This window comes from Chroicocephalus ridibundus, chromosome 6, assembly GCF_963924245.1.
Source record: "Chroicocephalus ridibundus chromosome 6, bChrRid1.1, whole genome shotgun sequence".
Classification (NCBI taxonomy): Eukaryota; Metazoa; Chordata; class Aves; order Charadriiformes; family Laridae; genus Chroicocephalus; species Chroicocephalus ridibundus.
In genome coordinates, this window is record NC_086289.1 from 61,358,873 (window position 1) to 61,384,942 (window position 26,070).

General features: G+C 41.6%; 2 protein-coding genes across 2 annotated transcripts in view; one reads left to right on the forward strand and one right to left on the reverse strand.

Annotated features, from left to right (window-relative positions):
• The window catches only part of STAG1 (STAG1 cohesin complex component), a 192,875-nt gene extending 167,550 nt beyond the window's left edge, over positions 1–25,325 (reverse strand). The window contains exons 1-2 of the mRNA XM_063338992.1: positions 22,830–25,325; positions 21,175–21,253 (exon numbers count right to left, since the gene is read on the reverse strand). The gene's annotated coding sequence lies outside the window, so the exon portion shown is untranslated. The remainder of the gene's footprint in view (positions 1–21,174; positions 21,254–22,829) is intronic.
• Positions 1,624–25,984, forward strand: LOC134517878 (basic proline-rich protein-like). The gene is made up of 3 exons (XM_063339865.1): positions 1,624–1,661; positions 10,269–10,362; positions 25,439–25,984. Exons 1-3 carry the CDS (start codon positions 1,624–1,626, stop codon positions 25,982–25,984), a joined length of 678 nt encoding a protein of 225 aa, XP_063195935.1.
• Positions 25,985–26,070: the final 86 nt, after the last annotated feature.

Genomic DNA, 26,070 nt, shown 5'->3' on the forward strand with positions numbered 1-26,070 from the left:
CCACCAGCCGTGTCCACTGACCCGCACTCCCTCCTGTGCCTGGCGTGCGGCACTCTGCCCATCCGCACAACTCAGGAAATCACCTAGCCATTTTTAAAACTGCTTTCCAGTTGTTTGTATCCGGATCAGCTCCCTGAACTGGCTTGCCCCTTGTTGCCGTGAGCACACGCTTGGGAAGAATGGGACCACGAGATTTACACTGGCCTAAATCGCTATGGAAATGCATTGTACCTTGCAGAGAGATCTTATAAATGAGGGAAAAGAAGCGATTTCTCAAAATTTTCACTTCCAGCATATAATACAGGTGTACCTTGTCCTTAAAAATAGATCTGCATGCTGAATAAATACAACACACTGCTTTCCGATCAACTGGAGATATACTTCCTTTCCTAACCAAACTCTAAAAATGTGAAGAAAAAGCAGAATGAGATTAAGGCAATTTGGGTGGGTTTTTGTGATTTTTGTTTTTTAAATAATCTTTGCATAAATAGAAAGAAAACATCTAATTATAGCAGCTGATAGCCAGTTCTTTGCTGATACATGCAGTATCCTAAGTAAGCATTTTCTCCTCCACCAAACGATCTTCCCCTGTTTTTGAGGGGAGAGGAGAGGGAGGGGGGAAGGGCCACCTTCTTCCCGACTCTCACATTTCTCATTTTTCTATCAGTATTAGTCTGCATTAACAGCCAAATCATACACACACACACACACTCTCACACACACAACACTGCCAGTGACCTACTAGAAAGTTGCTATAGCAACGACTGCTTTCAGAAATACACGTTGTGCATTTTAAGTGCCATCATAGTGTAACTCATCTGTCAATTAATAACCACCACGACTCAGAGTAACACATCACGTTCACCCCAAAAAATTAGAAATAAACAGCACGGCTTCATGTCTAGAAAAGGAGATACCTGGAAATCCACTGCAGGCTTAGACTACCTACCAATACAAAAAAGCAACACACATATTAGCACCAAGATGTAACTCTTGCATTTCTAGTTAAGTGCACAAAATACATGAAGTATGAAAAAACTTCACCACAATCTTGAAGGGGGAAAGCACTCATATGTGTCATTAAATACCTAATTGAAGCAAGTCCAAGCTGCTTGTAAAATTATCTATAGGAACATACAGAAAACAATTTAATTTAGGTTTCCATTGTTTTGGGTAAATTCCCTGTAATAAGAAACACCACCACTGCATTTTAAAATACATTGAATGAACCAAAAATCGAGTATACTGTTTCGATCTCACTAGACCTCATGAAATCACCTGCCCAAGTTTTTTTCCTAATGAGCAATCAGACGGAGTGAGTCACACTGTCTCCTTCTCCGGACCAAGGTATTGACCGGTTTCTAACTGCTGTACTTGGTGACAATTACTATACACAAAGCATAACCCTAGTAAAGGAGTACACATCTAAAATGCCAACTAGTCATTCTCAGCAAGAAAACTTCGGGCAAATTCAGCTATCACAATTTAAAATCTTGACAGTACCACAGTACTACCAACAGTAGCTTATTTAGTATTGTTTCCTCTCAAAATCCTGCCTTAAACTAGCAAGCTATTTTCATGAAAGTGCATGTACTAAATGCCGGTTTTTTGCCCCTCTCAGCTATGACAGTTCATGGACCATCCCGTCTGACCTTTGAAAGGTAAGTGCACTTTAAAGCAGAGAAATTTGCTCTCTATAAAGCACAAAGGGTAACCGGAGAGCTTTGCAAAGACTCTGGATGATGAGGTGCCATCTCTGCCAATGATACAGAAACACTGCAGTGGTTTCTCAGCTCCAATGTGACCTTGAAAAGCATTTCAATTTCCTTTCTCACATCCTCTAAATCCAGTTCAAATCACTTTCTCACATGACAAAGAAAAAACCCCAAAACTCTCTCCCATTATCTTTTCTGCTTCGGGATAAACATCAAGCTCTCAGTCCTGCTCTCTTAAGACATACTAGTATTGATGATGCTAACTGAAATCCTTCTGGAAGACACTATGGATATGAGCATAGAGAGTTAAGATATACTGCCTCAACTTCTGCAGAACTCCAGCAAGCAGCTCAGTCTCAATGAGCTCCACCGAAGACACACGGCTAGTTACGCGTAGGCAACAACTTCTACAGGGACTTTCCACTTGCCTGCATTTAACAGGGAAAATCCGCTAAAAACTGAGTCACAACCAATCATTTTAGCTTAGATAAGAAGTACCAACTTTGATCCAAGGACCAAGTTTGACCCTTTTTATATATATATATATATATATGCACATATGTAATATATAAAAAACATACTGTAAGACTGCTGTGAGATCTCCCCAGGCTCACCAAGGTAGTGAGGTCCAGAGATGGGGTACCAGGGCATTTCTTTCCAACTGGCATCAGTCAGAGCGAAGCAGACGAGAGCGCAACCAGCCAGTGGTTCACTTCTAGCTATAGCTAATCTAACGCTCTGAAGAGCAGCAAGAAAAGCACTGCCTTAAAAAGTCACTTTTCACATCAAGCCGGGAGAAAATTTTTTCCTGCTGCCTGTGGACAGCCGGCAGCAGTCATGAGGCACAGGACTAATTAAACAATATTGTTTAAATATGACAATCAAGTTTCCCTTAACCTCTTTACCGAGAAACCAGTAAACACAACTCAAAGTTTTGTAACACGAATTTTAACCTGTGATTAACTTTTTTTAAAATCCAGAATTTAGCTGACCACAGTTTCTTTAATGAAACCTTTAAATAATTGAGAAAGAGGCAAGATGTCTTACACCTGAAAGTTATTTAAAAAGTTATGCCCGTTCCTGTTTGGTTTTGTTTTTGTTTGGGTTTTTTTTTTTTAAATATCAGTATGAATATATCTACAATAGTAAAAATGTCACACTGGGCAGAAGAAAGACCTGTAGAGAACAGTATTTCGGCTGAGGTCAAAAGCCCAGAGCAGGGCAGAAGAGAAGTGCACATGTGTAGCCGCACTCCTCCCAAACACTCTCAAAATCCACATCTTCCCAATTGCTTGTATTTATATACATTAGTTTTTGTATTACTATTATCCTTGAATTTGATACTTTTCATTCCCTAATATTTACCCTGTATGGTTTTTTTCTTACTCAAAAAGGTAGTCATATCACACCCCAACAAACCCTTCTAAGAATAAACAACCCAAGTCATCTTTCATTACCACCTACATTTAATGCTACAGTTCCTCTCATTTCCTTTCCAAACCTACCCCTCCCCTCTGGATCTTTCCCTTTATTCAGAACAAAATCCCCACTCACCTCCTCGACACCCACCCCGTCATCTCCAGGCACGGGGTGCAGTTCAGGCAGCGGAGTGGCCCCTTGGCAGCCCAAAGGCCTCGGCCACCCCCAGCTCTCCACCTCCAGCCACACCAGATCTGCTTTTTCTGCCTCTCCTTCTCAAGATTAATTTCTCCCCACAGCCCCAGTGCGGGAACCCCGATCGCACAGATCTCGACTGGTACAGTTTCCTCTCCTTCGCTTTCCATGACCATGGCTGAAGGACCACAGGTTCAGCCAGAGGAGTCACACCTTCCTGCCAGGAACCAACTTCCCTCCCTGTCCCTTTTCTTCCACTGACCCAAACTAAGGTCCCAGCCTGTCCTGTCCCGTCCCCTCCCTCATTCTTGAGACTGTGGGTCTGTGGCCCCATTTACATTCCTGTCACCAAGTTCAGGTCTACCAGCAAAATCACCTTCCAATGCCTGCTTCTCTGCCTCCAATACTTCATCTATTTTCCCAGACCTCTCCTTCTAAATAGGAAGTAGTTCCAGTTGAAAAACGATATATTCACCATTTCAGAATATATTCCTCCAAAGAGTTAACCATTGCTATGATGCAGACTCTTCTGGCAAGAGCAAAGTTTGGAAAATGAGGGAAGGAGGATGGAGGAGAAACTGGATACATCGTTCAGCAGTAGCCTGCAGTCAGTTTTGAGCAAGAATACCGTTTAACTGTATTCTCACTCACCTTCCATAAAACCCTCCAGAATTATTTTGTTGACCCCAAACATTTAAGTCCAAGCGCTTCTCGGGTTCTTTTTACCCCAAATGAATACATTTTATGGTGTGTTGTGTTTCTGTCTTACTATTTGGAGGAGAGAGAGTGCCAGCCTTCACATGAACAAGATATGTTTTACCAAATCCCACCATTTCCTTTCTACATAAATTCGCTGTTTTAATTAAACGTTTGAACTGTGATGCTTATCATTGAAAATTCACATAGTCTTTTGGCTCCCGTTTTTCTTCAGATGGTAGTCAAAAGGCCACATTAATACCAGCTTTGTTATCAGGATCCCACGAGCATAATTGTTTCTTACTAAATGAATACATTAGCACTAACATGAAAAACTGATTGTTGAAATGAATCCTACGTGGCTTTTTTCCAATAACCCATTCATCACGTAGATAATTCTCACACTTTCATTCTTAAAAGGTACTAGTAGTAAATAAGGCTGTAAAATAACTCACGGGGCTTTCCTTTTATTTGAGGGTTGGGGTTTTTTCTGTTTTTTTTTTTTTAATTATTAAACTGTATAAGGTCGTATTTATTAGCAATCTAGCAGTAAATCCCCGTTTGTCATTGGCACTGCGTAAAACTCAGTGAGCACGGAAGCGGGCAGGTGTCAAATATGACCTGAAACCTCAAACAAGTTGAATTTTTCCCCAATAAATGGATCACTGCTCCCTGCAAGTTGCCAAAGTTCAAAAAGTAATTCTTAAAACAAATAAAGTGCTTCTAAATTAAAATATTAATCCGTGAAGTTTTACACAATACACATAAAAACCTTATTCCCTGTTAGACAGAAAAATGGGCATTCCCATCCCGCCACCACCTGCTGCCCGCTTGTGACAGGTTGGGTGCATCAGCCCCTTTTCCCTGGGAAATTGTAGTAACAACTAGTGAAAAAACCAAAGTAAACAGTGAAACCATCTCCTCACCCGGACAAGAAGAAAATTTCATCTAACAGTACTTTGCTCTTCTACATGGATTTCTCTCTGTCAATGCAATAAGTGGATTATGTGGCTTTGGAACAGCAAAACACAATCCCACTTTAAAAAAAAAAAAAAGAATTTACAAGAACACATCATGAGCCATCAAGTGAGATCCTAAACCTGATCAACTACTTCACAGGGATTTCTCAGAAGGCACGGAGGCATTTTTCTGTCTTTTCTGAGAATGCAATTGCAATGTATTCAACCGTATTCAAGATTCTCTTCTAGAATAAGACGTTATTTCTGTTCTCAGGAATCACAGACCCAAAAATCTTTGCTGCCATCCTGATACACTGATAAAAGAGCTCTCTTTTTAGCATTCATCCAGCTGAGGCTGCTGTATACCTCATGTTTGTCTTTTCCAGCAGTTTCACGAGCTGTGGAAACAAGGAGGCTTGCTTCTCAACAGATTACTGTACTGTAACTCCACGTGGGCTCTCTAACATGGAACAACAATCAAAACCCCGCTGCTGCTTTTATATAGAAGAGTACGTGTATGGAGGACAGGGGCGGGAAAGGGAGATGGTATTAACAGAGTAACTTTTGCCAGTTAGCTACCATCACAAAAACTGCAGAAATTTGTCTTTTGGATACCCCCCACCCCATCCAAATTTGACTGAAATTGGTCACTGTGCTCTAAAGAGACACGCAGCAACTCAATAATCTTTCTAACGCATTTCAATAACATGCTGTGTTGTACCATAAAAAAAAAAATCCAGACCCTGCCCTATTTAAAAACAAGACCAAAAATTAACAATCCCAAAGCACTCCAGGCTGCTGCCCCTTGTCCCCACCGCCCCTGGCTGCACTCTCCGCTGTCCGGGCAGGGACGGCAGCCGCCGCAGCCCTTGCAGAGCCACGCTGCCTTAGAAAACCAAACTGAAAACCATGAATCTTCAAGAGGTGACATCAAACTGCCCGCCTGGATATAAATTACCCAGACCAAGAAAAGCCGAGGCATTCCCCCAGAAAAGAGTTGTTAAAATTCTTGGGTTTCCATCCAAGCAGCATGTATTTGCCAAAAATCTTGAGGCTCCTTTGCTACCTCAAAAGCATTTGGAATACCCACAGATGATTAAACGCGTACTAAAGAACAATTTTTAAGGACTGATTTCTCTCTTTCCAAACTAATACATGTTCCTTACTTCAAAGGCTTGCTTCAAAAGTGTTCCAGAATTCAACACAGATTTAAAAAAAAAAAAAGATTATTTTAAAAATGCTCATCATTTTGCCCTTCTGAGTTGCTAGCCTTTTTATTTATTTATTTTTAGTGGGGGGAAGAAGGGCTCAAAAATTAGGGAAAGGAGGCAGTACAAATAACTGTTTCCAGTTGACAAGCATTTTTTGCTTGTAAGAACACCATTTTATAATCTCAAGAAAAGTTACATTATGTTACTAGCTTATAGGTTATGAAACAGAGTATATAACTCTTCAAAAGGTTTAACTCTAATAAACATTTCACTTGATCAGTTGATAAAAAATTCAAAGCATATTTGATGAAACTAAAACACCTACTTAAGACACAGCTAGTATCTATGAAAGTGTCTGGAGAGATTTTTTTCCTCTCAAAGCACAGTTTCTTAGGTCACATCTAGCCCCACAAAAATACACCCCCTGAACAGGAAAATCAGGAAGTTGCAATAAAACTCTCAATGATAAAAAAGTATATGAAACATCACCAGGTGAAGGAGTGCCTTCTAATAAAGGAATAAATAATAAATTACAGTCTGATAAATGCAGTAGCTCCTCTCAAAGACAGAGCTTAACCCGATGTCAAACCAGGTCACCCAACTCAATTCCTTTTCCAGTACCTGTGAGCCCACTTCCTTTGGGTACTGGAAACGCCTGGGCAGGAAAAGTCCTTTCTAAACAGGACAGGTTTAGAAGGACTCTCGCTGCCCAAACGTCAAGGCTCCAGGAGAGCCGCGTACACTTCATCCACACCAACATAACCACATTTTAAGTCATCTTCCAAGCTGATCATCTGTAAGCAGGACATTTAGAATTATTTTGCTGTTTAAATTAAACTTTGACCAGGAAGCGGCTTTTAAGAAACCATAAAATAGTCACAGAGAAGGGGAAGCTATTAATGATTTCTCCGATAAAATGGAAAGCAGCAGTACAAAGAGACATCAATGAATGCAGACAGATTAATAAATGACTGTAAAGGTTTAGGAGAGGTGCCTTCCTGGTCCGGGACAGGTTGGGTTTGTCTCCTGAATGAACTAACAGCATAATCTCTTCCAGAGAATAATGTCTCCACATGAATACTGACATTCTAGCTAAATCCGAGTCTGTCCTGAGAACTATAAAGTACTGTATCGATCACAGCCCTGCTAAGAGAAATGCTAAAGAGCACGTTAATGTCGTGCTAAAAGGGAGTGCTCTAGGAGCACCGGCACGATTTTATGGAGAATTTAGTTGAGTGGTCAAGGTAATTTCCATTCACTTGTACAGCTATACGGAACAAGAAAAAGCACTTTCCCTTTAAATTTGAGGAAAACCTAACTAAATTAATAGCTTTGTTTTTCAGAAATACTTCTCAAGGAAGACACAGTGAGTATAAAACTTAAGAGTAACAGAGCAAATTAAAACATTTCCAGTATTGTTTGTTCAGTGACATACAAGACATTCGTTCTCCTATTTTGGGTTTCAGAAAGAATGAATGGACATGCTCAAGCTCCATTTAGGGAAGGCACTTCAACAGGGAGCTACAACAGCGCAGAATTTGATACAAATCTTCATTCTCAGAAAAAGGTAATGGTGGCCATTAGCAGTCAATGATGCTGATTAGGCTAATCGAAGATTACTCATCAATAAACACAGTTCATAAGTCAGCCTCCGCCTGCTCCCCTTACCCTTCAAACCTGCTGCCAGACTCACCCTCCCGCACTGGCCCAAAGGATGAGTGCCAGAAGTGTGCGCTAGAGAAAGAACACTGCTATTTTAGCAGATCTGGCACATCCTGGTAAGAAGGAAAAGTTCAGATTATCACCAGTGGAAAGTGGTTAAGAAAAGAAGTTGGTGGCAAAATGAAAGGCCCTATTCTATTTACTTAATCCAATTCACTGCTACACAAAAGACAAACAACTACCGTACTGGAAGGAGAGAGGGTGGACTCAAAAACACAGGTATTTAACCATTTTTTGGAAAAGTACCTTTCCAGGTGACAAGATGTAACTCAATATTCAGAACAATCCGCTACAGGTTCTGATGAGCTTTTGAAGAAATCTGTGAGACTAGACACCTTCTTGCCCAAGACCTTTCTTCCGTTTCCCAGTAGCTTCTTGGCTACTGTTTGAGCTTATCCAAAGGTCCACAGGTTGCTGAGGAGTTCGCTGGGATCTTCTCTTACTGCTCAATTAGGCAGTTCCAGCACCAAAAAGGATCATCCGGAGCCAGCTGCTATGAACAGAGCTTCTCTTTGTATTCTTCGGGGAGCTGCCATTATCTGAGCAGTAGCAGCCCAAGCGCTAGAGCAAGGATAGCTGCAGAACAGGGGGCCAAAAATCTTTCACAGGCTAAAAATGAGGAAGCTGCTTGATTAGGCAGAAGAGTATGGCTTTTTATTTCAACCGTGATCTCGGAAGCTCTAAAATGGAAAAATCTCAGACAATACAGAGCAGACAAAAAATTCAAATCCCCTGTCAACTGAAGTATACAATTAGATAAACATGCAAAGGGCTATCTTCTCCAATTTCAGCAAGGACACAGGAATATCCCACATTATACTGCGTATGAGAAGAGGGTGGTCTAGTTTCATATTTCTTAGTTATTTAACTAAATCCAATAGAGAGATAACAAGAATTTAAAAGCAGATTTTTCCTTTTATACTTTCCCTTGTGAGCTGCAGGAGCATTTTTCTTTGCTCAACTTTAATTTTATATATTAAAATAGCAACCTTAATTACTGCTTGAAGCTTTCATAAAGTTTCAATATTCAAATTTTATTGCAGCCATTTTAATACCCTTAATTAACTCATTCAGATTTTTTATGCTAAATACTCTAAATTACTGAGTACCCTTCCACTGTGCTCTTCTAATGCTAAGGCAGCTTTCTACCATTATAGATGTGACAGGTTCTTCCATTTAATGTGGTTGAGCTCACCTCCCTACTTCATTATACGGTTCGTGTTCAATGCAGTCCAAACTGCTAGTGGCTCTTTTCCTCATTAATTACATATTTCAAATCCAACGCTACTCTGATCGATTCTCAGCCCATGACCGGCAGGAAAGAGAAGGGCAATCCCACCTATTAGTCTTCAACTCAGCTTGGGCTGTTCTGCTGTTACTACCATATTCGCCTGTCTCTGTCATACCTTGCCTTCTAAATCATGTTTTTCAATAAGGAGATGCTGCTTTAGCAGAATACTTTACCAATCTAACACAAGCCTCTGGACACTTCCAAAGCAGAACGCAGGTGCCACACTGACAACTGGCCGTCCCATACCTGGTTGGAAGATGCATCCTTCAAAAGCTGCGCAACTCTAGAGCAATCTCCATCGCTGATTTTTACATTGCTTTATCAAAAGTGTACATAAATCCAGTCTTAATATGCCCAAGGAGAGAAAATGAAACTGACTGTCTTTTTAAACTAACCGCTTTAGGCTTACTGAGCTTTTCCAGTAACACGGGGAATTATTGTGCGTGTCTTATGAAGGCACCTGTCTTACCTGCAGGCTGAAACCTGGACTTCACTGTATGCTTACACAGGTGTTCAATGTTTTAAAATATACATGTTGAAAAAATCACATAGCCTTCAGAAGTACAAAAACTCCTGAATGTAGAGCTCCGAGAGAATTTACAGGTAATTCCCTATTGAAAACATTTAGCAAATGCATTGTTGCATTTGAGCTTTTTATGCCTGGGTTTTGTTCTCTTCTTTAAATCTTTTCAGTGAAAAAAAAAGCGTGAAGTTAATTTCCATCCGAAATTTTCTATTTCCGCAGGCACCATTTGAAAACAGAATTGTAAGGAGGACTTAACCTTATAGACAGAAGTTATCGTGAGCAGATCTGACATGACACACAATTGTAATACGACATCTGCCTTCTTCATTGGTGTAACTGAAAATTGATATGTGAATGCATTAATTTCATTAATATACAAAATTACAGTTTTCTTACAGACTTTATGCTATGAGGTGATGACTTATCTAGCACACAGCACTGACAGAAAATAGATTTAGTTCCCAGCCCCGCTCCCTCCCCCCCCCCCCCCCGAGAGGGCGGCCACTGAAGTCTTCTATCTGTGTTTGACCACAGAAACACTCAGAGTCCTTCACAGGAACACGACTCGTACTACAAATCTAACAACGAGATCCTCAGTCAAGAAGACGCTCCAAGAAGAGTACATGGAGTATGTAGTGTTATCGTATTCATTAGTTCACATTAAACAAACACAATTAAGTTGCCACTCTATTGTATATATATCTATATCTATATATATATATCACTTCTTTGCTTGCAGAAGGTACAGGCAGACAGCACACGGGTATCAACTGATCAAAGATTACCATCTTCAAAGGCTTGTGTCTGCCCGATAGGACTTGCGGATACCACAGCTTTTAAAGAAAAGCCTGTTTTAACGCTAACCCTCTGAACGAACGACGCCGGTGAAGCCCAACACTGAGCACTCCCCAAACTTGAACCTTCCTTTACAGTCAGAACTCAGGGAACTCTTCAACACTTTTTTGCCCAGGTTTTATTCAGAAATTAATTGCAGTCAATACAGCCATCTTCCAGATACATTGGACAGATTAAGAGAACGGAAAATGAGACAGTTATTAGTTTCAGCAAAATGTCCCACGCCGATGCTAAAAACATCTCACCAGCATTCGGAGAGCAATGCTGAGAAAATCCTGTATTTTAAGCTAAAAAAAGGTTTCTGAGTTCCTCACCAAGGGTACAAAGGCCTCTTCCACAAGTTTCCAATTATCCCTCAAAGGAGAGAGCACCGATTCATTAACATCGGTGAGTAGAAATGGAACGGTTAATGTTTCTGCAATAGGAGTGTCCATGTCTTCTTTGAAGACAGAAGATATTTCTCAAACATGAAAATGCAATTTGGCAGCCACACTTGAAAAAAAGGTTGCCATTTTGAGTAGCTGTTGACCTTACTCAAACACCAGGAGAATGATCTGGGAGAATGAGATATCCAATTAATTGCCAAAGAAACAAGACAACAGAAGCAGATTTTAATCCACTAGAAAAATGGGAACGTGAACACATTTTAAAGTATCATCTTTAATAGGAGGGGGTTTTACAATTCTTTTTATTTAAATGTGAGCATTTAAAAGGATGTTTATTATTGACTGTTCTCTAATGTACAATTTAATTTCTGATCTGCCTGCAAACTCCCAGACTGACAAAGACTTAAGATAAAATTAAACTGCGTTACCAGGAAATGGAAGAGAAAACAATTAGTATGGTAGTTAAATTTTGACTTGCAAATATAAAATGGTTTCCTGAAATCAACAAACAATTGCCATTACAACCCCAAGGTAAGATCAAAATGAACATTTAAAGTCTGCGATCTCTTTTCCGAGCAGAGCCCCCAGGTTACAGGGGAAAATGAATCCTTAAGGTCAAAAAGACAATTCCTAACCATAGTGGATGATTTCAAGGACAAATCACTTTGTCGGCTAGCTGGTGAGATTCTTGCTCCTAACACCGAACCATCTAGTGCTTTGCTGCCAGAAACAAGAAATTCTAATACAGATTGTTATACCCCATATTTAGTCTTCTAGCTTCTGCTTCCAACTGGCTGTTGTTCTCCTCTATTATAGTCTTTCTTTTTCTTAAATTTCTTACCTTAATTTCAGGTAAGAAAGAGCTACAAGTTTGTGATGCAAAAGCACACTTTTTTTTTTTTTTGCTTTAAAACTAAACTGAACCTTAGCAGGTCTATTAACTGAGAATTCACATACAGCCACTGTGGAAAACCCCTCTAGACTACTACAGAGGGGCAGAAAAACTGTTTTGGAGCTTGAACAATGAAAGGATTCTTCAAAATATTGCAGTCTGAGCAAAGCAAAGCAGAAGAGAAACTGGCAGTGGAACTGTGCACTAGATTCACGAAACCAGAGTGAACGATGCCGTAAGACTGAATGGATTTTGATGTAAACACAAAGCACAAGCACCTTATGCACATACAGTGCCAAACTCAAGAAATATTAGAGCAGTTGACTTTTTTTTTCCTTGGATATTTGAGAGCTCCTAGAAGGGAAAGTAAGAGACTGATGATTAGGTTCTTCCTAGTCTATTAAAAGGGTGATATGTAGGTAAGATAAGTGATATAATCACGGAGGATATGAGTTTCCCTGGGTGGTATTTGAACAATAAAGTACTGACGGTTTCTTAACTGCACTGACAGGGAAGAAACCCATATTCTCAGAAAACTAACCAGGTTACCTGAGAAATCATGTATTTCTGCACTCTACGCTGTTACACCTAGTAAAATGCTCAATTACAGAACAAAGCATGCTCCATCAGGTTGAGCACCACAGTAAGAAATGCGGTTGCCACAGAAGTATAGAATCAAAACACCAACAACTACTCCACCCCCAAACAAACCTCAGTATCACAATTATTATACATTAGACCACAAACTACTCTCTAACCTGCAGAGATACCTGTCTTCCAACATGCCTTTACTAACAACCATCGCCAAAGGAACAACGCAGCAAAATACAGCTAACACTGCTGGGGAACGGTAGCTTAACAAAGAGAGGACGCACAGGAGGAAAGGAAGGTTGTTCAATCACCGTCCTCTTAGTTTTTTTCACTACTGAAAGACTCGTTCGTCTGCTGACAAACCAACTGCTAACAAATTTCAAATTCGTTCAATGTGTTTAAAAAAATATCGGTACAAACTTAGTGGCTACTGATGATTCAGCAAACGCACACAGCATTGTAACTGTTAAGTGACACATACAATATCTCCTATTTTATTCTGAGAGCTGTATAAAGCACTTGTTCCCTACCGGAGGCATGGCCTGGACCAGCCCCTAAGCCCTGCCAGGCAGATGACCTTGTGCTCCAAGCATTAGCCAAACTGCTGGTAGAGGAAAACGCAACAAGAGTGGAGGAAGAGAGGCTCATCAGTCAAAAGCAGACGGTTGGCGGTGACAGGAGGGCAGCAAAGGTGATAGCAGTGATTGTCACCTAAAAAAAAAAATAGAGGTGGGAAAATGCTAATCAAGCACAAAAATGCACTCAGAGATGAGGCATGTTTATCAATATAAAGCTAATAAACGAACAAAATTCAGTCAGGCCTAGAAAATACAAGCTAGTTCCGTTGCAATTCTAAATCTTCATCCTACCTCTACCAATAGTCTCAAGAAAAATTAGCTTCTAAAACACAGAGTTTCAAAGTAAGCAAACAAGAAATGAAATCCAAGTTTCAAATCATCAGGCACTTAAAATAGTATAGTACCAATTCAGATTTACATCTGAAGCAATTCACTGAAGATTATACATTGATAGGAAAGAAATACTGTTATTTGAAGAAGTCAGGATCCAAATAGGTAATAAATAAGTGTTGCTAATTAAGTCATAAATACAAGATCAGTTTCAAGGCTCAAAACATCCCTACTTGGTACAAAAATATACCTACAGCCTAAAAGAAACAAAAGCTGCAAATACTGTCCACACTGGAAGACAGGTGCTTCTTAGGCAACTTTTAGAGGAAGACTGTAAAAAACAGAGACCACACTCACATTAAATGTATCCCCTTTTCACTTTTTTAGCTTACATTTTTAAATTTTATTTCCCAGCTTTTTTCTTTTCTCTTAAAGCTGCTATTATACTTTTATAATGAAAAAGCAAATCCTTTCTGTATTGTCAGAAGTAGTCATGAAGATTTGTACCATTTTATAGTAACAAAAAAAACAGCATTTGAAATCAAAGGATGTAGAGAAACCGATGTTCCACATATGCTTTCAACAGCTTGATGCTGAACAAACAAGGCAGCCTCTTTCTTCACTCCTCTTCATGAATATTGAAGACTGCAGCTAATCAAATGACACCACAGACAACTGCATCAGGCAACAACATTAAAAAGGAAAGTCCTGATTCTCCTAGACAAGAGCAAGTAAGAAAGCCACAGCTCCTGTTTGATCAAATTGCGTCAGCCAAGAAACTTAGAGCAGTTTACTCTTACATCTTGCTAATCACATAGGGGAAGCTGCTTTAACTAAGGGGCAAACACTGATTTCATTTCACCAGTGACAATTGCTTTCCATGCTGGTTCCCACCCCACTTTTCATTCCTCCATTTGTGAGAAGGATGAACATGCCTCTCGGTGACAGAAACCAAGAGCGACTCCAGATACACGACCACGTCCAAGGCTAACGCCGAATCTCAAACACTGGGATTGCTTGCAAAACCTTACATGAGCTACAAACCAAAGGAGTCTCGTGAAGAGCTCTTCAAAATAAATAAATGGAGAACAGTCCACCTAGCATTAGTAAATCTTCAGCATAAAAGCAGGGTGCCCACTTTGGGGCTCCAGGCTTCAAGATATGAAGCGATAGGAGAAAGTCTACAAAGCAGTGAGGTGGATCAGAAGAGAAGAAAACAAGATGTATGAGGAAACACCAGGAAACTCAAATATAAAGACACAGTTTGTGTCAGAGAAGAGACAAAGGGGATAAAAATGATAGTTCAAATACATCTGGGTATAGCAAAAATAGCTGGACATGACCAAATAAAAATCAAAGTTCACTGCAAAATGGGTCAGTTGAACATTAGATAAAGCCCAAGCAGTAAGAATATATACGGCACTGGAATAAGCTGCTTAAGAAATGCAGTGGAATTTCCAGCAATTAAGAGATTAGACAAGCATCTGTCAAGAATATTGTAAATGATCTTCCCTCAAGACAGAGAAAAGGATTAACTCAAGGTCTCGCTATTCTTTTTTTGTTCAGTATTCTTCCAGGAACAAAGAAAGCCCAGGCCAAACCACAAAAGTAAGAGTAAATAAATAACCATTCTAGTACAAGTCCATTGTTACAGTAAGACACAAAACTGGATAGAGATCTCAGAACACTACAGTTTTAATACCCCTTACTGGCTGTAAAAGCAACATGGATTTGGATTTAGAGCTATGTCACTAGGGATTCCAGCAATGCACACGCCAAAAAAAAAGTCCGTGAAAAAATTAAAATAAAATAATTAGATATAAACACATGTTAATAGTCTCCCCAATACCAGTTCTTCCATTAAACAAAACTTCAATGGCAAAAATCTTTACAGCGTATATTCTCACAACTCAGCATGTCCCAGTTAGAGGATTAAGATGTCTAAATGATAAAGACTTTGCAATTTTTCAAAAATAAACTACTGTTTCTAAAGCAAAAGAATTATAGGACAAAATAATAGCATATTTCTACTTGAAAGCCAGGTGCTAGAAGATTGCAAAGCAGGTATTACATGAAACTATTAACCACTTGAATGTTTTGGGTAGCGGTCTTCAAAAAAACCATACTGCTAGGTTAAATCTGTGTTGGTAACATGGGAAAATTCTTATGAGTAAGGAAAAAAGATTGTAAGGAACAGAATATGGAAGGGGCAGGGTGGTCTCAATCCTTCTCATAACATATGGTCAGGGTATTTGGAATTAAGGGGGAAAATGGTACTAAAGCCCCCGGGTTCCACTAGCGAGAGCACCGATACCCACGCAACAAATGAAGTCACGGAACAGCTCCCCAACAGAGTAACCTTCCACTTGGGCATCGCAGCAAGACTGAGACGTTCTATATACGGACACCTGTGCTCACCCTTATAAGGCACTTTGAAGCACTAACAATTCCGATCTCGACATCATCAGTTAGCTTTTGGCAAGGCTAAAAGCAGTTTACACTGTTCTTGTACTTCATAGTCCACTATGACATTTTAAACTGCCCAAGCACAAAAATGTTGTTATATCCTGCTAGTTTTACTAATTTTCCCAGGCGGGTGTCTGTTTAAGTTGCTCTGGAAGATTTCAGCCAAAACAAATGTTCTCTCCTAAACAAAGTTAAGAAAAACATTTGTTTATTATTTGGGTTCTCAGTGACTTGCATGCTTTGGAGGAAACATGAATACAGCACAAAAGACACCCGACTGGCAAGATCTGCCTTTTAGCAACTTAATGACAACAGACAAAGAATCTGAAGCCTAGTCTGAAAACCCTGGAAGTTATGCCTAAAATAGTCTGGTGTTCAGGGAATGACTTGTGTTTATATAGTAACAGACTGATGTCTGTCAAACTTCTGTCCTTCCTGACAAAGTTGGAAGGATACAGTGTAGGTTACTCTCAATGTGGCATGTGCAATCTGTTCCTCAGGCAAAATCTGCACAGTAATGAAATCTGCTGAGTGCAGATCCACTCCAAAAAACGTATCTTGTAATCCCTACCAAGCTACCATTTACTATTTCGCAGACACTTATGAACTGGTGAAGCTACAAGGATTTTTTTTTTTTTTGAAGTAACAACATACAGCTATCACACTAATGCCACAGCACAGGTCAACTGCAGGTGCTTACCCTAAAGTGGGAAAACTCAGCAGGAGTTTCCCACTGAAACCCTTAGGAAAAAAAGTGTACTTACCATGGCCAAAAATATTTCCTTAATCTCATATTCAAGAATTAATTTGAATAACACAACAAAAAAAATCAGTCTGCAGCTAAAAATTTAATACCATGCAGAGTGGAAATTCCTGTTTGTTTGTCAGAGGCATATATTATTGGAAACAAGATTTGAATAACTGCCTAACAATACCCATCTCAACCACAGGCATTCTCATCTGAGCCATCTATAACAATGTAATAACCAAAGTTCCCCTTTAGGATTAAAAAAAACGCAGCAACTAAAGTTCCTGACAGCCTGAACTTAGATCGAATTAAAAAAATACTAACAAGGCTGTTCTATGTGTCTTAGAAGTTTTAGTCTGTGTTGCTGTGAAAAAGGAAACTCTGGTGAGAGTCAGACAACATTCAGGTCATTTCAGACCTTTTACCAGTACATTCTTTCTTCACCACAGCTTTTTGTCTTCTCAACTTAAGCCTCCGTTTCAGGGAACTCTGCCAGGAGTGTCAGACGCAGGAGCTCACAGAAGAACAGAACGGCTCTTAAACTAACCTGAGACACACATTCTTCTTTCATATCGTCTCTGAAATATATATATATTAGCAATAAGCGTGACCAGAGATTAAAACGGCTAGTTTGTTTTTTGTTTTTTTTTATAAAACGCACTACTTAAAAGAAAAGTAGGGAGCTGCAGGAGCTGTAGTTACCTTGCATGACGCTTTCTCTACTAGCTGCCACCAGCACGCGCTGCGAACAGTCTGGTTCATTCACCCCATCACCTCATTTGGTCCAAAGGCTGCAATTATTGCTTCTAGCGAGCTGCAAGTCAATATTTCTGTACATTCCCATGTTCTTTAGTTATGTATTTGTTCCATCATAGCTTAGTTCCATAAGCTTTTCCCTGCGTCATGCTCATCTCTGCCAGTGAACCTGCACACATGCTCAGGATTCAAACAGTATGAATAAATCTAATGGCACTTTCTAAAACATTTAGCAGTGGTGCTACTTGCCATTTCCCAGTCCTGTTGATGAAGAGATCAGAATTGGGGAACTACAGATCAGTGGCAACTGTCCCACACGCTGAATGCTTTTTCTGAGTACCGTCACAGAAAGTCATTCTCTTTTGACATAAGCTTGAATGCAAACACGACTGACAAAGGAGCAACACGTTGCCTTCAGGACAGAGGCAGATACAATAGCCAAACTCCAGACGTGGGTGTTATCAGAGCACGACTTTAGGTTGAGAAAGTTGTTTGAGGGAGAGACAACAAAGGAGCCGACTGCCAAAAATTTATGGTCAAGATAGATATGAAAGGGTAGTTCTTAGCTGTGTATTTCCCAATAAAATGAACTGCACCGGTGACATACCCTAGGAATACCTCTGAATTTAGTACGGAAAATACTGGGGGTATACACTAGTATCACACAGCGAGAGACTCCAAGTTCTGCATGAATGCTATGGATGATGCTGGTGAATGACAACACTCTTGCAAAAGGCCTGGCAGAGGTCTCAGAGAAAATATTCTGAAGGTTTTGAAAAGGATACTCCTTGAAGTTTTAGCAGTTTCATAACAATGCCTTTGCCTGGGGAAAACAAAGTATCTAGAAAATAACAGCAGCTACAGCTGACAGTTCCTCCCTTTGCCCCCCAAATGTTGACACTTCAGTTCCCTTGATTCCTACTACTCCCTAACACCCTCCTCCTCCCTGGACACCAACACACTCTAAATCAACAAAGAGTAACACGAAATCAGAAAAGTAAGACATACCAATGGAAAAATTGTTGTTTTACCAGTTCTCATGGCTATGGCATTAACAAACTTTTCAACTCAAAGACAAGAAGTCCACAATTCAATAGCCACCTCGGGCAATCAGAATTTACACAGGACAACCACACATAGGTGCTTCCAGTCCCTGGCACTGGTGCTCTATAGTCACACACACACCCCAACAGAAACAGAACTGCGTAAAAGCTTTCTTTTGCAAAACAAAAGACAAGCAGCTTCTCTGGTTTCTTTTAGAGAGAAAACTAAGTTTTCAGCACGCTATTGAAACACACTAATAAAAACAGGAGAAGCAGGCATTTCATTTCATGTACATTCCTTTTCTGACAGTGCCAGCAGCATAGGTCACTCCTGAAATTTGACTTCACTCCATTGCCTGTGTTCTCCCACTGGCTTTCAACAGTGAGTGCTTGTAAGAGTGAGGAAATGCTGAAGCCATACAGAACAGTCTCCCTCCTTCTGTTCCACTCTTGACGGTTCCATGTGTTACATTCCAACGTTGGGGATATTTCATAGGACCCAACCACAAGATCTCACTGCCATCCAACCAACCGCCCTCTGTTCCACCGCACAGCACTGCCATAATTCAGATTGGCCATTTTCAATGAAATAGTGCAGTATTCCATGTGTCTCTTCCTCTTCAGGTTCTGAATGCATCCAGCGTCTTGTACAACAGCACAACAGCATAATAATTAGTATTCAAAAATTCCCTAAAACATTTTGAAACGTGAATTAACTTTGGCAGAGAAAACTGCTCCAAATGGAGCTTACGGAAACAATATACATTAATGAGAAAAAAAAGTCACCCATGTGACTGGGGAAGTCAAGAGATACGCACAAATTATGTGCGTATATATTACCACAGAAATTATGCCATTTCTTCTGACCCACTATACCAACCCTTTTTAGAGGGATGAGAAAGGACACATTATAGGTGATTTTATTTGATTTATGTAAACACAAGTAGAACAATCAGATAGTGCTAAAATAGAAAAAGCCTCAAAGAGCTGAAGAAAACCACTGGAAGTCTGGAATAGAAAGGAGATGAAGAATAAACAAACTATGGCCTGTAACTAAAAGGACAGAGTACCCGAAATGCCGCAGCTTTTCAGAGAAGTCCTTCAAAAGGCTTGATTGCTATCCTTACTGTTTGAATTCTCTCTCTTCACTCACACTTTCCTCTCAGGACATTCTGTACGGCAGAACAAGTGTTACAGACCACTGAGCGCAGCTTGGAAACGTCAAAGGCGGGCAGACCTTAACCTCTGTAAGCAAGGAAGATGTCTACAGTGGTGACTCGCGCTCCCTGTACTATATTATTTGTTTTACAGTATCACTGCAACCATCTTCTTTCTTTCTTTTTTTTTTTTTTTTAAGCTCAATATCCAACAAACATCCAACTGTATTCTGCATGCACATCCTTTTCTCTCTCTCCTTTTCTCCAGTTCCCACTACCAATAATTGTCAGTCCATGGACCAACTTCCACTGAATTCAGGAAAACGGACATCCCAAAATATATAAGTTCCTCTACATTTTTAATAATATTAATTTCTTAGAAGAGAGATTCTTAATTTCTCTCCCCCATGCAGTGTCCTATTAAAGTACGGCTACAGGAAAAACAAAATTATTAGACACCAAAGCAGCCATGTAAGAGTGAATCAAAAGAAAACAGCGTTCAAAAAATTCTACTGCTTGAAGCAGTGCTTACTCTTGAGCACAGTTTTAAACACAAATCATTGTGTTTACTCTCTCACCTAACGCTTTTTGATGCTACAGCGTAGCGAGCCTAACTTAGCAGAAACTATTTTAGAAGACAGATCAGCAGACAGCTAAATAGCAACATTTGGATGGGGAAATCAACCTCATGTTTGTACAAGAAAGTCAAGTTCCACAAACCTACAGGAGTTCTCCAAAAGATCTCCCTTACCCACACACCAATGGACTCTACTTGATAAAGTCTGCTTTCATTTCCAAGAGACATTTAACAAGATTCTTCCCAAAAGGCTCAAAGAAATTAGGCTGCCATGGCAATAAAAGGCCTTGCATGGATAGGTTATCAGGGTAAAAGAGAGGAAACAAGAAACAAAACAAACGGTTGTTTCTGACAATAGAGTAAGGCCACCAGTGAAGCCCCACAGGAATACAAGCTGGAGCCCAAATTGTCTGAGACATGCTTGCATCTGGAGGAGGTGAATTCTGACAATTTGCTGCTGACACCAAGTTATTCATGGTAAGGCAGACAGAACCAGCCACAAGGAACGAACACAGGCTACAGACAGCAAAGATGGAAGAGGGAATTTGGTAAAGATAAGAGAGTTACCCGCAGGAACCCCAGCTTTACACACACAGTGACGGGCTCCACGCTGAACATCATCACCCAGGCCAAGCGCACACAGCTGAATCTCCCACCTGAAGAAGGAAGGGTCTCAATCTCCAGAACCATTTTTCCCCCAAAATATTCTTGCCACTGACCTTGCATCACCTCTAGCAACACCTTACTCTCATGGCCTGGTTCAATTCATTCACCTGGCAGAAAAATACCCCTCCCAAGCAGATAAGTTTTGACAGGTAGGGAATTCCACCAGCTCAGGGAAAGGTCAAGCCAGCAGCAGCACGAGCACAAAGGAAAGGGAAGAACCTTGCAGCTGTGGAGAAAGAGATTCCTCTCAGCTATGGCAGGCTGGCAGATCTGCTCAATCATCTTGTGCAATTCCACTGGCAGGAACAGGCTCTTGTGGTCCTAGTGAACATATCTAAGAAAATAACAATGCAAAACCGGCATATCTATCACTCATTTAAGATGGAATTCATTACCCGTTTGCAAATGAAGTTTTATTTTCCGCTTATGAACACTGACACATTGGTATCTTCCTGGTCCTTGGGGATTCCAACCCTAAAAAGGAGAAAGAAACCCTCATGTGGGGGAGAGCAAACAGATCTGCAGCTTGTCATTTGATTTTTGTTTCAAAAAAAACCCAAACAAACATCACCGCATGCTTTGCTCTAGTATGTAAATAAATGCATCCAAGATCAATTGTTTTGTTTTTTATTATTTTATTGTAGAAGAATATTTGACATTTAGAAATATTTCTGACACACAGTTCTATTCCTATGTAACTCTACAAAAAAAAAAATATATATTTTTTCCTATGAGTTGAACAATCTCTCAACACTGTTTTCACTCGGCTAACTTGCCAATATAATACAACTCTGCTATACGGAGAGTTACAGAGTATAGCCTCATTAGATTTATTTATAGACTAAATAGCAAGTATTCTGCTGAAATTCTGCACAGCAAGGAACACAGCTGGCTGGATGTTGCCTCATGCTGCTTTGTAGTAAAACATCGCTTTTGGGAACCACCTGAAACAACCTGCCTTTCAGCTGAGGGAGGACATGCTTAAGAATTCAACCTCTTGCTCTTAATTCTGCAATAAATGATTAATAACTGAGTGGAACTCAGGATACACTCCCACATCAAGCCCGTGTGTCTAATAATGCTGGCAACCGTAGCTGAGAGGCCTGTCCCACCAAACGACGTCGTGCAAGCAATGGTTTTTTGTGTGTTTAAAGACCGAGACTGCAAATCCACCCTGGGCAGGACGAGCATCACAACCATGGAATGAGCGTTTGGCAGCTTGTAGCTAGCCAGGGCTCTCCATCTTCGGGTACGTACAGAGCAGCACGCATCAAAGTCAGATGCCTGAAGGGGTGAAAAAGCTTGTATTTGTGCCATTCATATACCAAATAGGGAATTACCTGTTATTTATAAATGGGCATTTTCTTCCAAAATAAGGTGGCTTTGAGATTGTGCAATATGAAAGCAGAGTTACTGAATTTATCAAGTTGATAAATCCAACCTACAGTTGAAAACAGGATACGCGTGATACAGCTTGGGCTCAGTAAAGATACCCTGATGAATCTATGGTCCGAGGCATCCTGCTATCTCAAGCACACTCTTATTGTTAAAAAGCGTTTTCCAAAATGCTAAAATGCCTGCAGAGATGCAAATGAGGAAAGGCTCCAAAACTATCAAAACCAGGAGCATGATTCTGTCCAACGTTAGCAGAAGGACCCGAGTCACAAGGTCAACTGGTAAAATCATTACCAACATTCAGACATCCAATAGGACATGTCAGAAATTAGCAAGTAGCTACAAAATCAGAACTAAGGAAAAGATTCCCTCTGCACCTCCTTTTCTTCAGCTCTTTCAGCCAGCTGAAGGTGATATCTACCTTAAAAAAAATTAATGTGGACCTTCCCAAAACAACACTTGTATTTGGAAGCATATTTTCAGACTGAAAAGTTGCAACAGAGGGTCATAATATGTTCTCTCAACCTCATATTTTCTAGAGGAAAGAAGAAATGTGTCTTTGTATTCTGATCACACATTCAACACCCAAACCAACTAAGTTAAATCAGTTTGGAAAAGCAAAATATTGCTAAGAATAAAACATATCTCTACATACCCTGGATGGAAACAACAAAACCATTATATGCTGGTGAACTCAAACTTTGTAGGATTTCTCCTCCTCTTCCAAGAAAGAACACCAAGTCTACTCCTTTCTATTTTTAGCCAAGTGAGCAAACACAGTGGCACTGCAGGCAAGAGAGGATGGCAATCCGCAACAGGAGAGTTTCAGAGCTCCATGTTATAAATTTGAGCAACTTTTAAAAAAAGCATGAAGTATCTTACAGATTTTGGTTGCCATTTTAAGTCCTGAAGGCAGCACACCAGATTTTAGATACGGCGCATCCTTATTGTGGCACCAGACTTCAGCATCACCTTCTGGTTTTGACTCCAAGCGCCAGAAGCCAGAGCCTCATCCCAACACTTGGGCACTTCAAGGCGCAGAACAGAGAGAGCCAGATCTCCGGGAGGCCGACCATCCATTCAATAGCACTGCATCCGAATTTAGTCTTTAACATCCCTGCACAACTGAAGTGGCCAACGCAACAAGTTTGCTGCTTTCAGTATGTCCTCTGTTAACTACAGAACCGGCACTCTCAAGTTTTCATCAGGGCATTCGAGTCTTTTGTGCATTTGACCAGAAAACAATTTACAAATGTTACGATAAAGACATGTTCTTATCCCAGTAAAAGGGCTTTTCTTAGAAAGTAATCACAATTAAACATTTCTCTCCTGCTGCATCTTACATTTCTATGGGCTCACTTGCCTACTAAAATGATATTTAAAATTCCAGTATTTAGCCACCTTACTTCAGGGCAAGTCTTTTCAACGAAGGGAAAGAAAGGAGGGAATCCAAAGTCACCAATGCAAACTTGAGGTACATGTTCTTCTTTAGAAGAGGGTTCTTTCGAATCAAAAATATTTGCCTGTTGAGTTTCTGAACATCCCAAGTAACTCATTCTGTCAATGTCTCCAAATATTTATGTTCAAATAAAAATATATATATATATGTTCAAAAACCTTCTCAGCTATCAAAAGGTGCACTGCGGTTTCAGTAGATGTCACACAAAAACTTGCACAGTACAAACGGCAGGCTAGGGACAGAAACAGCAGCTGAAAAGCTTGGAGACCCCAGTCACAAAGCTCTAATACCAGTGTTTCAGCTGCTCTCACAACTTCTGCCCACAGCACATCGTGTGTGGACATTTGGCCCTAAATGCTGCCTCTCATTGTGGATTTATCAACTTCAGCACGTTTGTTAAACGTTAGGAAGCACCAGACACCGTGAGGTGCCAACTGCCACATGCTCCAGTCCTTAAACGCAGGGTTTGTAGGAGAGGTGCTTTGAACCTTCGCAGCTGACACTAGCTGTTCATTCAGCTGCAGAAAAGTACCATTTTCCACTACCCCTTCCAACTGCCATAAATCCACAAGCATGTCCGTCAGCAGTAGCAACCAAGAATTTCAACTGAGCACTCTCTGTTGAGCAGCCAGTAAAAATTACATCCTCTCAGATGAATCATAACCCTGGAGTGAGCCCCTCCACTCCTGCTCACCAGGAAATCCTGCTGCATCACGGGTTGGCATGCTGTTTCAAAAACCTCTGCACCCACTACGTGTGCTTTCTCAGGCTGTCCACCAAAAATTCATCACAGTTGAGTCACAAAGAAAGAAAGAAAGAATAAACCGGCTTCTAGTTCCATAAAAGTAAGAGCTTCTTCTCATAGTCAGGACACCTTTTGACAGGCAACCTATCTACTGCCTTATGGCCCAGCGATTTCCTCATGGATCGATGGATTATACCATAGAAATGCTCATCGAATGACCTTGCTATCTACAGATGAACAAAAAACCTCACCAGACAAGGCAAAACTGCTTTGGATCCAGGAAATTTGGACTAATCCTTCTCCCATACCACCCTTATCACTAATGTAATAACATGGAAAAGTTAAGCAAGTCTTAAGATGTCTGAATCCAGACATTAATGTCACCCATCACGCAAAGCACATGACACAATTTAAGAACAGTTGCGTTAGTGGTGTGATCTGGAGAAGGCTTTTTGTTCCTCAACAACTTAATAAACACTATTACTGGACTAATTCTATAGAGCTACAAGTAGCACAAAATTGTGCGGAATGCAACTGAAATAACCAATACTTAGAAAGCAGCTCAATTTCATTTAATTAAACTCACACCACTTTACCAGAAACTAATTTTTTTCACACTGATATTGGCATTCACATGCCTTTAAGTTTCTCTACGGATACCACAACCACCTTTTTCTCCCAAGCCATGTTTCACCCCAACCACTGCCGCTCGTGCTCCCCACTCCCCCACAGGAAGACACAGAAAGCCCAGTGTGGCTGCCCAGCGTGGGCCAGTCACCAAGACACCAGCACCCATCGCAGAAGTCTTCCCACCAAGCAGAACCCTTGCTATTTTTACTGTCCGACATCTCCAGACCCCAACTTGGCGCTTCTGCCTCTTTCCAGCACCTCCCAGCACCGGCCGGAAGGCATTACCCACAACCCGGCGTCTCCCCACAGCCACGCTTCCCCGCTCCCAGGACCACCAGCCTGCCACCCCCTCACCACCCTGCTTCTCCCACCCCAACGGTGGGGGAGACACCACCGCTACCTGACAGGCCTCTGTGCCCCCCCTCCGCAGGCCAAGGAGCGGCGTCTCGCCCCCGGGCCAAGCCAGGCCAGGCGGGCTGCCCGCCCCATAGCTGCCCCCTCGCCCCGGGGGCCACCGCACCACCAACTCGGGGATAAGCACCAGGAGCAGCGGGCCGAGGGGCTGCAGCCCCCCCCTCCCTTCCCCGGCCCTGGACCCCAGCCAGACCCGGCGGGCGCTGAGGCGGACCAGCGGCTCCCGCCGCCCTCCCCCGGGGCCGGGCCCAGGCGGCGGGTCGGGTCGGGACGAACCGGTGTGTGTCCCCCACCACCATCATCCCGCAACTTTCCCTCCCCGCGGCCACCGGCACCGACTCCGCCGCCGTGCCCGGGCCGGCCGGTGGCCGCCGCCGCCAACGTGCCCCGCACGGCGGAAGCGCCACCCCCGCTCCGCCCGAGCATCCCCCGCCGCCCCCGCCGGCCTGGGCCCGCGCAGCGGGGAGCGCCGCCGCCCGCCCGGAGCGGGGCGCAGGCCCGGCAGCGGGAGAGGCCGCCGAGCTCGGCCCGGCGCCCCCGGCAGCCCCGGCGGGGACAATGAGATGGCGGCGAAGAGCGCCGCGCCCGGGGGACCCGTTGCTCCGGCAGGAGCCGCCCCGCCCCGCGCCGCCTCCTCTTCCCTCCCCT